This window comes from Apteryx mantelli, chromosome 4, assembly GCF_036417845.1.
Source record: "Apteryx mantelli isolate bAptMan1 chromosome 4, bAptMan1.hap1, whole genome shotgun sequence".
In the NCBI taxonomy this organism is placed as follows: domain Eukaryota; kingdom Metazoa; phylum Chordata; class Aves; order Apterygiformes; family Apterygidae; genus Apteryx; species Apteryx mantelli.
This window is the reverse complement of record NC_089981.1, coordinates 19,531,887-19,545,000: the sequence shown is the minus strand read 5'-3', so window position 1 is coordinate 19,545,000 and position 13,114 is coordinate 19,531,887. Positions and strand designations below refer to the sequence as shown.

Here is a 13,114-nt window from a genome sequence, read left to right as displayed (position 1 = left end):
ATCTGAGCACTTACAGCCCATGCTTCCACTTTTATCTGTTAGCTAATATTTGCTTATTGTCATCTTCTGTGGCCTCTGGAGCAATTCTTACGGCTGGGGGGTCAGGTTCCTCTTCCACCATGCAGACACTTGGTCTCTGAAAATGTGTTAATGACTATGCAGCAGGAAATTCTGCTTTACTGCATTAAATGATGATGAAGGAAGCCAGTGGCTAGTACTGAGAACCATTCATCATCTTGTGTGAATAATGGAAGGAAATCGCAAGAAAATAGGGGCATCTTGCTGATCACATCCTTTGCCGGTCTTCCTGGGCTCTGACCTGTCTTGAAAAGACTTCTGTTTTTTCTGCTTGATCTGAAATCATCTTGCAATTGTGAAGCTAAGCTTTTACCCTGTCTACATAGGAAGGGATTGACTTGTTCTTAGGGACTGCAAACCTTATCCAAAAACCATTGAAATCAGTGCAAAGCCACTCGATGTGGCTTCAAGTGGCATTGATTCAGGCCCCAACTAATTAAAAGGAGTCCAGCATAAAGGCTGCTATGTAGCTTTTTTGAGTTCCCAGTTTGAGCAGCTGGCATCAATATGGTTTGTGCTGCTTGATGGTGAGAAAGGGTGATGCAAAAGCTTGAGAGGTCACACACAATTCCTGTTGGCTGCTTCTTGTGCCACAGAGGAGATCTCATTTTTAAATCTTTCTTTTGAAGTTTCCATGTAACACTTGCAGGGTGAACAGCTGTCCTTAGATGTTTTTCCTGGAGTGTGGTAGCCTTGTAGGCTTAGTGTATGGTAAAATCCAAGCAAGGACACTTCTCGAGGAAAATGCCATGTTGGAGGACATTGAAGAAAGGTGGCAAGTCCAGATGAATTTCAGGGCCCTGCCAGTGATGGGGCTGATTCTGCTCAAATGCTGGAATTACCTGTTCTGAGACCAGGTTTGATTCACCAGGCAGCATGTATGTAACCCAACAGGGAAACGGAGATGCTTGGGCAGAAGCTCCTGCAAAAGCCTTTCCTGGAATGTAGAAGAGATCTGCAGAGCCCAGATGATATTTATTATACACTGCTTCAGGCTAATTTCTTTCATATTTTCTGTGGTTCTGTCATAGGCTGTCTGCCAGGGAAAGGATACTGTCACAGTTTACTTGGACATGGAATAATTCATGGTAGCAAATATTTAGTCTGAGGTCTCCTAAACCTGCTATTTCTGAAAGCTTCTGAGGAGCAAAAGGCTTGTATTAGCCCTGTTCTTTCTTCTGGAAGCTGGCTGACGCAGGCCTGGTTTCTGAGCTCCCACTCTCATCTTTTTTCGGAGATTTTCTTCAGCTTTTTGAATTGTCGAGTTCTACTGTGCCGCTAGATTGCTGTAGGCTGAAGTGTTGTTTTTCTTTCCCTGCAGGAAGTGTGCTCTAAGTGGTCTCCCCAGGACCTGCAAGCACCGTATCATGCTGGGGGATTCTGGGAATTACTACTACATTTCACCATCCTGCAGGGCCAGGGTGAGTCTTCCACCTTCCCAGGGTGCCTCAGCCTCCAAAAGTGTTCCAAACCCTAAGATAGAGGAGCTCTTGGGTCAGCCCTCAAACTGACAGAAACCTGTGAGGGTTGAGTTTGGTTCCTGGAGTCGGGGTGGCTATTGGTCAGGCTGCCTAGGGTGTAGGTCTTGGGTCCATCTCAGAATATGGTGCTCCAGCTTATGCTTCTTCAGGCAATCTGTCTTCAGTGTGATTATCTTCCATGGTTTGATTAATCACAGAGCCTTTTTTTTTTCTTCTTTTTTTCTCCCTCCTTTGTTGAAGACTAATTTTCAGCTCTTTAAATGCTGACTCATGTTACTGTTCCAATACAGATCAGTGACTCATATGGTTATGAGGACAAACTGTCCTTTTTTTCAGAGGGCAGGAAGAAGGTGAACAATTTATTAATGTTGCTGTTGGGGCCCTGATTCAGCAGAGCACTTCTTTAAAGTGTCTGCTCTGTGCTCTGTGCAGGTTCTCAGCATTAAGCATGTGCTTAAATGCTTTCCTGGGCTGCAAATCAAAAGAGCCAGCCCTGCAAATGTACAACTTTCTGAGACAGGCTGTTGGTTTTCTACATGGCCTTAACTTGACTGATATTTGTCACTTGCTCCAAAACATTGCAATATGTCATGAACTCCGTTCACCTCCCTGAACACACACTTTCTGTGCAAACCTTTAACTCCAGAGTTTTTCATTCAGGCAGGGGACAGTGCTCTCCAAGGAAGTTCATGGCTTTGCAGCCATATTCAGTGGTCATCAGTTATGTCTCAAGCTGTCAGTAGCCTGGAGTTCTTGCACAGTTTGTCCTGGGTGGTGCAATATCTTGGGATGGGATTGCAAATGCCCAGAATTTTATTATTTTTAGCAGCTTTCTTCCTCTCTCTTTCCCTCTGACAGCATGTGGTGCTGTATCTCAGGTGCTTGAATGTGTTGAGAGAGTACTCCTGCTGGGTACTGTGGCTGGCCCCTTGACAGGCCAAGCAGTTCTGTAACTGACTCCTTTTTCTTTCTCTTTCTCTCTCTCAGATCACAGCGGTGTGCAACTTTTTCACGTATATTCGCTATATCCAGCAGGGCTTGGTGAGGCAGGATGGTAAGAGGGGATAATGGCTGTGTGCGGTGGGAGTGCCCTCTGTGGGCCATTGGGAGTAATTGAAAGGTCCTGTTCAGCATGACAGGAATGGGGCCAGATTGGGTACCCTGAACTCCCTGTGTCCTTGAGAAACAGTTAAATGGCAGAAGAGAGGCAAGAGAGATTAATGACTGGGAGGGAGAGGAGCACCCCCTCCTTGCTCATCAGCTTGTTGGGAGCTTTGCCCTGGGGTTGAGCTGGTATGGGAGTAACCTGATGAAGCCTTGCTGGTCCCTCCAGCACGTCTGCTTCCCCCACTTGTGGATGAGTCTGGCTGGGCTGTGCCAAAAGCAGAGCACAAAATCAGGTGGTGTCCAGCTGTGTATTGCTTACCGTTTTTCTTTTTTTTTTTTTCTTTTCTTTCCTCTTTTCCCACCCCCTTTTGCTTTGCAGTGGAGCTGATGTACTGGGAAGTCATGCGGCTCCGGAGGGAGATGTCTCTAGCCAAACTTGGGTTTTTTCCCAGTGAGATGTAAGCTGAGGCCTGAACGTGGAAGGAAACTGCTCCTGTATGAATGGCCTGCTGAACATGGTTTGCCAAACAGATGAATGTGGTGCCTCTCCCGCAGTGGGCCTTGCTTCCTCCCCTCCCTGGCTCCCTCTGCCTGATGCTGATCATGGAGCAAGAAGCACAAGTTCCCCCTTTAGCTGTCCCACTTCTCCTCTGATTGTGACTGGAATGCAGCCACCATGCTGCCCTCTCGGAGCCGGGCTGGTCCTGGCTGCTCTGGGGGTGGCCATCTACAGGCTGTTCTCTGTGGAGTCTCCTTTATGCAGTCTATATCCAGTTTTTAAACTTTTGTTTTTATATGCGATCTGCTTTGGCATAGTCTTAGGCTAGTCCTGTGCGAGGCAGGAGTCTTGAGCTCCCTTCTTTATAAGCAAGTCTTTCAGGGCAGATGCTGGCTGTCTGCCCACTCATTCCTTGGGGTGGAGGGTGCTGTTGCCCAGCCGTACACCTAGCCCCTGCTGATCAGTTACTCCTCTGATGGCCCTGCAAATGCCAGCAGCACACAATAATCTTACGGAGAGCCATGAACAGCCTGTTTCCAAGTACTTCCTTGCTCCTTTTAAAGAGCCTTCAAGAGAAGCTTTCTGCTAGCTGAGTCACAAAGAGGGTTTTGTTTCTGTTTTTAGCTTGCGATTTGGCGCTGGGTTCTTGTAATCCAGGCTGGGGGAATGGTCAGTGCTGTGCACCTGGGGCCTTCAGCAGAAGAAAGTGAGCAGGGAAATTGTATAACTCACAGCTGGCCACAGCTTGGCTGCAGTCAGTGCAGAATGTTTTTGCATAGCCTAGAGAATCTGTTGCAGTCATCACAGGCAGACGCAGATCCACATAGGTGTTGCCCTGTGACAGTGCTAGGTGCAGAAAGCCCCCTGTGGTGCTCTTAGATACAAATCTCTGCCACAGGCAAATGCCTCTGAGCTGTTCCTGCTCTGAGGGTAGCTTTGGGCACTGCTGTTCCCATTGTCCCGATAGAAACCATGGTCCCAGGCCAGCTTCTTTCCATCTCCAGAAGGTGCATGCCCAGGTTGGGCTCTGTCAAGACCCAGAGATTCCTTCCCCAGTATAACACCAGGCCTGGAGATTCACTTCTGTTGGGGAAACCCAGCTCTTCGCAGGCTGCCATCCCCAATGGGGAAGTTTGAGACATCTTTGCATGCACATGTGAGGGTTGTAGCCACAAGATGCCTCAAGATGTGCTGGGAGGGATGCGGTCAAAGCTTTTGGAAAGCAGATGCCCTCTATAGCTTGAGCTCACCTCCAGGCCTTGTCTATACAGAACTGTGTTAAAACCATGACAGCGTTTGATAGCTGATTAGCCTTCTCCAGTGACTTTGGAATCATCTCTGCCACTGCCCTGGGGCTTTCATCTCATGTGGCATTTCTGCACTGTGGCTCTGGGGTGTTACCCTGTCTCTCTGCTGTCATAAGAGCTCCTGTCTTAGCAGGTTGGTGCCCAGAACTGGATCACTATCCTCAACTCCATTGAGTTTCATCTCCTGGAGTCTTTAGCAGAAGAAAACTAACCAAGCTGCTGTGGTTTTGTCCAGGTGAGGGAGGAATATGTTGGGGAAGGCCAAGTTTTGGTTTGGGAGCTAATGCAAGAACAACTTCACAGTAGATCTGAGAAAACCTTGCTGTGGAAGACCCTCATGAGTGCAGGCTTTTCTGTCACTGAGCAGAGACTTTACTGTACGCTGCTGAGTTGCTCCTCAGGGGACTCCTTTCTTTATAGCCGTACTGGCATATGCTGTCACTTGCCAAGGGTGAATAGCCATGTGAAATATGAGTTGTCATCCCTGGAGCTGGGAGAACACGTTGCTGAAAATACATGCTACTTTGGAACTCACCTTCAGGTCCGAAAGGGTTGAAGCCAGAGTGATTGTTACCATCCCGGTTCTGCTTTTGCCTCATTCACAGCTGAGTACCCCTGGTTCATGCTGTTCACCATAGCTAGGTGAGTGCATGTGTCTCTACTCTTCACCAAAGAAATAAGTTTCAAATGTGGAGTAACAATGTGGAGAAAACATCTTTGGTGTAGAGTCAGGCTGGGTCTTAAGCTGATGATAAACCTGCACTTTTTTGTCATTGTCTTCAGATTTGTGGCAATTAGACATCAGCTTTTCAAGAGGAAAAAATAGAAATATCCTTCCCCAACTGCAGATTTCAGCTCAGGTAAATTCCATTCATGGTAGTTTCCCCTTGGATCTGCTCCCCCCAGACCTTTCGATGTCTACATGTTTCCCTGTGCCATTAGCTGCTGCATTGCACAGCAAATGTAGCTGCATTGCAGCAGTGGGAGTGAGATGGTCTCTCTGTGTAGGAGATATTTTGGTCTGTGGGTCCCCCCCCCATACCACCACCAGTGTCACTTTGTAAAGCACTTTGGGATAAAAGGAATTAGAGAAATGCATTGTATAAGGTTGTCTTACATTTAAAACAAAGCATAGAGAACAATTTGTAAATTAATCTGAAGTCACTCCATTAACAGCGGGATGGTTGCACCCTGCTCTTTATTAAAGGAAAATAAACATTTGCTGTTAACCTTCTGAGGTCTGGTTGCAGTTCAAGGGTCAGGCTGGTGCGTGTGTGAGCATTCAGTAGTGAAAAGAAAAATCCGCTTGGATAGGGGAGTTTGCCTGGCTTGTGGTCTGACCTGGGATAGTAGGTGGGAGTTTGCAGGAGTGGTTGAGTGATGGGGAGTAGTAAAAAGCCTTTAGAAATTCCCTATTTACAACCTTGGCCGTCCTGGAAAGAACAGGCAACAGAAGTGCTAGAGGATAAAGCAGAGAAGGGCTGCCAGTTTGATTGCATGGCAGTTAAGGTAGATGTTAGGACTTCATTTCCCCTCAGCTGGCAGGCTCACAGGAATCACTTATGTTCACAGCAAGGTTAAGGGGAAAGGCTGGCTCAGTGGCAAGCCCTGTGCCCTATGTGCACTGTGGAGCTCTTGTGCTGGGACACTGCTAAAGGCACTGCAGGGTGGGGAGTGCTGTCTTCAAATGTGAAGCAGCTGGAGGAGTTGGATCTTCCTTCTATAGTTAGAAATTGTAACCTTATAGGCAGGAAGGCAGTGAATAGCTTTTTATCCATGCTGCTGGGCTGAAAGATGCTCTGGAAGCTAATGCTCCCTTCTGGGCAACAGGAGTCAGGCAGGCTTATGCTCTACACCTCTCTCACCAGTGTATATCCTCAGGGATTAGGTTTTTTAATGTTTTTTTGTTTGTTTTTTCAGTCTGCCCCTCCTGTAACTGGCTGCTGCTTAACTTGGGCAGCCTAGCTTAGCTGTCTCAGTAGTAGTATTTAGGCCAATATCTTTGGTCCTGTTTGCATCCAAAAGGGAGTTGGAGCAGCTGTGGCACTGGCCACAGTGTGACTCAGTCCTGCTGGTTAATTCAAGGACCTTCTTCCGTGCCCACTATTTACTATAGAGTCCCTAAACCTGGTGAGCAGGATCCTGGGGCAGCAAAATACTGCTCTGAGCCCTCTTCCAGGCTGGATGCAGAAACAACACTTGCATTTCCCCAGAGGAGTTCTCAATTTGCTCTCCCTGCTGGGCAGTGATTAACCCTAGTGCTGAGGCCTAGCATCCCGCAGTGCTGGGGAAGTGCCAAGAGGTAACTCAAACACCAAATACAGTTGGATCCCCACTGGACTCTCAGTTGCCCAGCTGCTTAGCTTTTAACTTGATTAATTCAGCAAATGATTTGGGAGGAGAGGCCACTCAGACTTTATTTGGGAACATAAAGCAAACTGCTCTGATCCAGCCTGGGGTCACTCTGTTCCTTCTTCCTGTCCTTTGGGCCCTAGGCAATAACTCAGGTTCTGGCAGAGTCAAGGACAGCCCTAGCACTGCCTCAAAGTGCACCTGGTGGCTCTTCCTCCTGCACTTTCTCTGCCCGTGCCTTGCCTGGAGGGTTGTGCCTTGGACTGCTGGAGGGGGGCATATGTGCTTGTGGCTCTGCCTCCCAAATATGAGTTCAGGCAATTCTTTGGCAGGGCTTGTGATTCTTGGTGCTGGCTGGGCTGCACAGGGGCCCGGGCTTTGGATGCAAAGGCAGGGAGCTGGCAAGCATGAGCTGTAGCAGTCCTGGGGGCTGAACTTGCTCCTGCTGTTCAGGTAATCCCTGTGCTTTTAGCTGCAGCTTGCTTTGAAAAAGGCTGCCTTTTCTCATGAAGGGCTAGATGCAGCCCCTTTGTATCCTCGAAGAAGGGGGACTGTGGCTGGGTCATCCTTTGTCTGTGGACACACTGACAGGCTCCAGCCCTTGTGCAGCTCTCAGAGCCACAGCAGAGGCAGGCACAAGTCAGAGATGCAGGCTGGTTGCTGGCATGGTGTGTGTCCTCCCTTTAGCTTTGGAGATTAACATGGAAGATCTCTTGTACCATTTGTGATGGCAGTGGAGGGGAAAAAGCAAAAGATCAATGATCTTTGAGAAGCCAGATGGAGGTACAGCCAGAGCAGAAAACAGTGTCAGGCCTTGTAACAGCAGCAGTTCACCTGAGAACTGGGGCTGCTCTTGGTCTCGGTGTGTAGAATCGCTCTGTTATTGCCAGGCAGCCACAAGAGGGCACAGACAGATTACACAGAGATTGCTCTGCCTCACCAATGTCAGCCCTGCCTCGGTAGGGAGAGAGAGTCCACACGGGAAAAGCAAGTATTTCATTTCGGATCTCCTCCAGGGTAGTTAGTTCCTCACCTCTGGTTCTGACTCTGAGAAGGCATCACATCTGCTAACTTGTTCTCTGCAACTGTTTGACAGGTGTATCTCTGTAGGGTTCCTTTCTTGCCAGCTGTGAAAATCTGTTAGATGGGTACTGTCTTCCTGGCCTCTTGCTGGGTCCGTGTGTGTGGCAACACCAGCCCTTTGGTTACTGTTGAAAATGCCTTGCTGAAGAGTGAGTTTTGTCATGCGTATTTGTCCACATGTACACTCCGAGCACTTGTGTTCTCTGTTGATGGCTATTGTGCTTAGTGTGATGTTGTGCCCTGATGGTGCGGAGCTCAAGAGGACCAAGGCAGGTGAATGTGTTGGCTTTGAAACTGTAGCCAACAGGAGAAAGCAAGAATATGGCATGTCTCTTGAACAAGTGTGCTCAGCAACTGCTAAATAAGCCTATCCACAACCCAGAATCACAGTGTACCAGCAAGGAAGCCTTCTGTAGAGCTGGGAGGGGTAAAACTGTATAGACTGAGCTTTTAATGAAAGACCTCTAAAGATAGTTGTGTAGATTCTATATGAAGAGACCTTAGGGACAGCTATGTTGTGGGACAGGAAGAAGAGCTATTATATCTAGTGAGGTTATTTGACAGTTGAACTGAGGAGCATGTGGAGGATACACATACCTAGGAAGAGGAAGACCCTGAAGTGAAATCAGAGGAACTCATGCTGGAAAATAAGCCCCAGAGGGTGCAGCCTAAGTTGGGACAGCAGGTGAATGAGGCACCTGTCCTGAGTATCTCCTGCCATGATGCAGATGATGTCTGGCTCTTTGGTGGTAGGGTTTGAGTTTCTAGCCAGGCTCCGGCCGTTGGGAACTCTCCATTAACAAAGGTCAGGAGGGGCAGCCCTGGGTTGGAGTATTTCTCATTCGCAGACAGCAGTCGCAATGGGCGAGTGAAGCTACACAGAGAGCCAGCAAGATGAAGCTGCTGTGTGCGATCTCTCCTGAGCTTAGCTGGGCCCTCCCTGCAAGGATCTGGCAGAACAAATCACAGCTCTGGGCTCAGTGTGGCAACCGGAGGTGGGGTTCTGTCCATGGCTTGTGAAGTCCATGTGGATCCAAGCCTTGCTGGCTTGACAGGAGGGCAAACTCCAGTCTGAATAAGGACTTCAGGCTGGCTTGCGCCTCCGTATGGAATAAAAGCCACAGATTGCTCTACCTAGTACATGGCTCAGCCGTAGGGTATGTAAACGTGGGTGACTGTTCAAGCAGAGGCTGTGTGCACCCAGGCGCTAGTCAGAGGAAACTGTTTTTCTTTCATCACCTGAAGGCTGTGGTAAGCAAGCAGTACTTGTGGGAGGTTTTCCCTGAGGCACTGAGGGCTGGAGGTGGTGCAGGAAAATGAGAGTCTATAATGTGGAAAAGGAGCTGTAGAGTGGAAAGGAAAGTAAGGATTTGGGTCTCTTTAGGGGATTCCTGGTTAAGCCTGATGAATGTTGCAAAGCAGTAAGGATAGCCAGGTAGAAGACTGAATTTGCTGCTCTGTCTGGTTCTTTGGGTGTTATGTGCTCACTAAAGTCAGTAGAGATTGTTGTTTGGAAACTTTCCTCTGGCTGGTACCTCTCCGGGAGCAAGTGGTAGCTGACCCACAAGGTTGGCTTCCTAGGAAGATACACTGAAGCCACAAAGGAGCATGGAGTGAAGAGGAGAGCAATGTGTCAGAGAGGCTTTAGCAACTAGACCATGGTTCACTTCTGAGACGGAAAACGGCAGGAAAACTCTAGTGGAAGAGGTGGGCATTGTGGAAGGGAATAAGGGACACAGCTGATGCCTTCTCAGTCTAGGGGAAGCTTAGGAGTTTGCACAAGTAGTATGCTTGCTGCAAATGTCCCAGCCTGGCCTGGCTCGGGAGGGTTGCCTGAACCCACGCATGGCCACTCACTTCCTTCTAAAATCCAGTGGAGGAGAAGGAGTGTTAGGGGATTTCCTGCAATGGAAATTACCGCTTGCCTTTCCTCCTTGCTGTGTTCCTGGCACCTGGGGACCTGGCAGAACGATGGCCTGGGCCTGGGCCAGCAGAGCAGTCATGCCTGGCTTCCTCCCCTGCATCTGTGAAGGAAGAAGGTAAGGAATGAAGTAGCCCAAATATCCTTTCTCCTCCTTGCACTTTGGGAAACCTGGTGTCTCCTTAGCTTCCAAGTGAAATGTGGGGAGGACAGCAGCTGTGCAGACAGTGAGTGGTGCCTGTTTGCTGCAGTGGCTGCCTGGTGCAGGGCTCTTTCCTCAATACTCCTTGCTTCTGGCCCTGATTTTTGTGGAATTTGTGAGCAGGCTGAGGGAGGAGAGCCCCGTGGCGTCCCACTCTCCCCAAGGAGAGTACTACTGCAGAGTAGTATGTAAACATGTGCCAAAGCATCCCTCCATGTGGAGACAGACTCTGAGCTTGGCACAGCAGTTGGATTCTGCTCCTACAGCCTTTAGCTGTCCAAGTGTTTTGTGTCTGGCTCTTGACCTGAAGAGTCTCCTCCAGTCCCTTCCTCCTTTCTCGTATACCTTACACCACTCTGCAGAGCTCACCTCTCCAGTGCCGTGGAGAAATTTCCTCTGATCTGGGGTCTGCTCTCCTGATACTCTAATTAATCCCACATCCTGTGCAGGAAAGTTTGACCTTGCAGTTCCACTGACAGCCCTCTCTGCACAGTTTGGCCAGTTGGATTTAATTTGAGTCAATACTGAGGGCAGGACAGACATGCCAACTCCTTTGAACAGAGTCTCTGGGTCTGTTGTACCTGCTGCTGTATGAATAGCCTTTCTCCTTGTACCCATTTGCCTCACAGCTTAGTGCCTCCTAGCCTGTTCAGAGCCAAACAAGGGCTTCAGAGAGACGGTAGTTCAAATATCTGCCTTCATAGATGTGTTTGCCTTGCTTGAAGGACAGGGGGCAAAACCATCAGGGAAGATTGTTTTCTTTCCTCTCTCTCTCATAAATCCTTTTCCCCTGCCATAAAGAATGCTCTTATTGGTTTTATATTATATTTGGAGTTCCATATCCATAAATCAGCCTTTTTGTAATTCCCTTGTACTACCAGGCTCTGTAGGCAGAAAAGGATCTGTGTGGGTCCTCGACCTTGTCTTAGAGCTACTGGGAGAGAGGGCAGGTGGGAGCAGACTGCCTGTTTGCCCTGAGGATGTGCGAGTAACACTGGAACTGAAGAAGGATGCTCCAGTAAGAACAGTGGTCCTCAGTGGTCCCTGTGACAGTTTATGCAGAGCTTTGGCCAACTTTAGTAATGACGTTTTGCGGTAGCAGTATATAGATGCATAAGTGCAAACATATACATACCCTCCTAGCATATCCATAGTGCCATACACTTTGCCACCAGCATCTTTGTCGACAGTCTTGGATGTTTGCTGTTGTTGCAAATAACACAACTATAACCAAGTTTACAGGACTTGATGTGTTGTGGCATGGCACTGAAATGTAAATAGTCTGGCAATTATGGCAATGGGGATCAGAGATCTGACTGCTTTTTCTACACCCAGTCCTAATGTAGATTTTCCTGTATGATATCAGGCCAGCTTTGGAGCTTCACATTTGCCATCTGTCAAATGGGGGAGATGCCTGGTTTCCAGCATCAGTGGATGAGGTGCTAAGATGAATGCATGACACACCGAACAGTGCTATGCTGCTGTCATCTTGCCCTCCCTTGATTCCTGTTTATCAACATCTTGCTGTCTCTTGGAGCACTTGGCTTGTAAACTCCTGGTGGGCAGGGGGTATCTATTTTATCAGGCATGTAGGACTTGCAGGAAGGGCCTGATCTCTGCTTGGCCTTCCAGGCATTACCTTTATGATGGATTGAACATCCTGCAAATGCCTCTAAATGCTACAACTTTCATTACTTGTGGATTACTCTTTATGATGTTTATACTGGAGCTTTAAAATAGAAGGGAGGGAGGAGGAGGCTAAAATAGTATTGAGCTGAGAAGAAACCCCTTTGAAGTACCTGCCTCTTTACATTTGTCTTCTCAGTCTCTGGTTTTCCACTAATTTTTTTTCCTTGCTTTGTCCTGAACACCTGTGTAGAAAGGTACTCTATGGGTTCTAAATATTGGAGTTAAGATTTATTACCCTAATCTCCATCTTCTCTCAGCAAATCTCTCTGTGCCACAGAGCATCATGGGCATGGGATGTCATGTGCTTTGGAGCTTACCCTTAAAGAAAAGCAGCCAGCCTCTGAAATATCTTGACTTTCATTGTGTGAAAATGAAAGTCAATGATATATTTCCCTTAATAATCCCTGGGACTTGAACTTGGCTTCACAAAATGCATTTTGTGTGTTTTGATTTAACCTTTCCACGTTACATATTTGGCATGCACCATAGCTTCTCTCTAGAACTCTAGTTGGAGTGTGTAAAGTATGTATGTGTGCTTGATATATTTGGTCTACTTGTACGTGGGGCTTTGAGCATTTTTGCTTGTATTAATGGTAGGGAGGGATGGGGAGTTTTAGGTCCACAATAATGCACCTTAGCATAGCCTGCAAAGGAGTCTGGATTTGGAACAGAAAAGGAGTATTTTATACCTCTGGTAGAAGTTAGTGCTGTGCACAATGAAGTGTGTTTAAGCACTTAGACATTAATATGTTTGTAAGTGCAGAATATAGCAGACTTTGAAAGGAGAGACCAGGATAATGGGCCTAGAGATTTTGCCGCTCATGGGAATTTCCCAGGACTGCTGGTCCTGTCCTTCACCCTGCCTTCAAGCTTACTAAAGACTTGCTGAGGCTGTAAATCATGCTGTCTTTGCACAGTAGGTCGGGCTGTCCCCAAATGCATGGAAGATGTATGTTTCTGGGAATCGATAAATGGAAGATTTGTGTGTGTGTATTTATTTCAAGCATGGACAAGGAGAAGGGAGGAAGTAAGCAGATGGCCTTAAAATTGCTCAAAAAAGTCAACTATTTCAAAGCTTTCATCATGACTAGTAACTCTCCTCTATGCCAAACATAGCAAAACAGCAAGGATTACTGGAGAATAGGTAGCACTGTATAAACAGTGAGGAAATTCCAGTCATTTTGGAAATTTGGAAAGCTTAGCCCTGCCAGGAAGCACTCAATATCCTGGCACACTTTTGAAGTTCCACGTGGCACTGGGGACTGGAGCTGGTCAGCTCTGCCAAGGTAACGTGCTCCTTATAGGAGCAGTCCCTGTGGTACCACTGTTGCTGGAAGCCAAGAGGTCAAGTTTTCCTATTTATCATGTCAATATTCCTATGTTTGTATGAGGGCT

General features: G+C 47.7%; 1 protein-coding gene across 4 annotated transcripts in view; it reads left to right on the top strand.

Annotated features, from left to right (window-relative positions):
- RAB3IL1 (RAB3A interacting protein like 1) overlaps window positions 1-4,657 on the top strand; it is a 22,209-nt gene extending 17,552 nt beyond the window's left edge. For 3 of the 4 annotated variants that reach the window (XM_067295881.1, XM_067295880.1, XM_067295879.1), the window contains 3 exons: window positions 1,400-1,499; window positions 2,547-2,613; window positions 3,046-4,657. In XM_067295881.1, the coding sequence (XP_067151982.1) occupies window positions 1,400-1,499; window positions 2,547-2,613; window positions 3,046-3,128 (250 nt within the window). In that variant the 3' untranslated portion in view covers window positions 3,129-4,657. The remainder of the gene's footprint in view (window positions 1-1,399; window positions 1,500-2,546; window positions 2,614-3,045) is intronic. The other variant, XM_067295882.1, reaches the window with a different exon arrangement.
- Window positions 4,658-13,114: the final 8,457 nt, after the last annotated feature.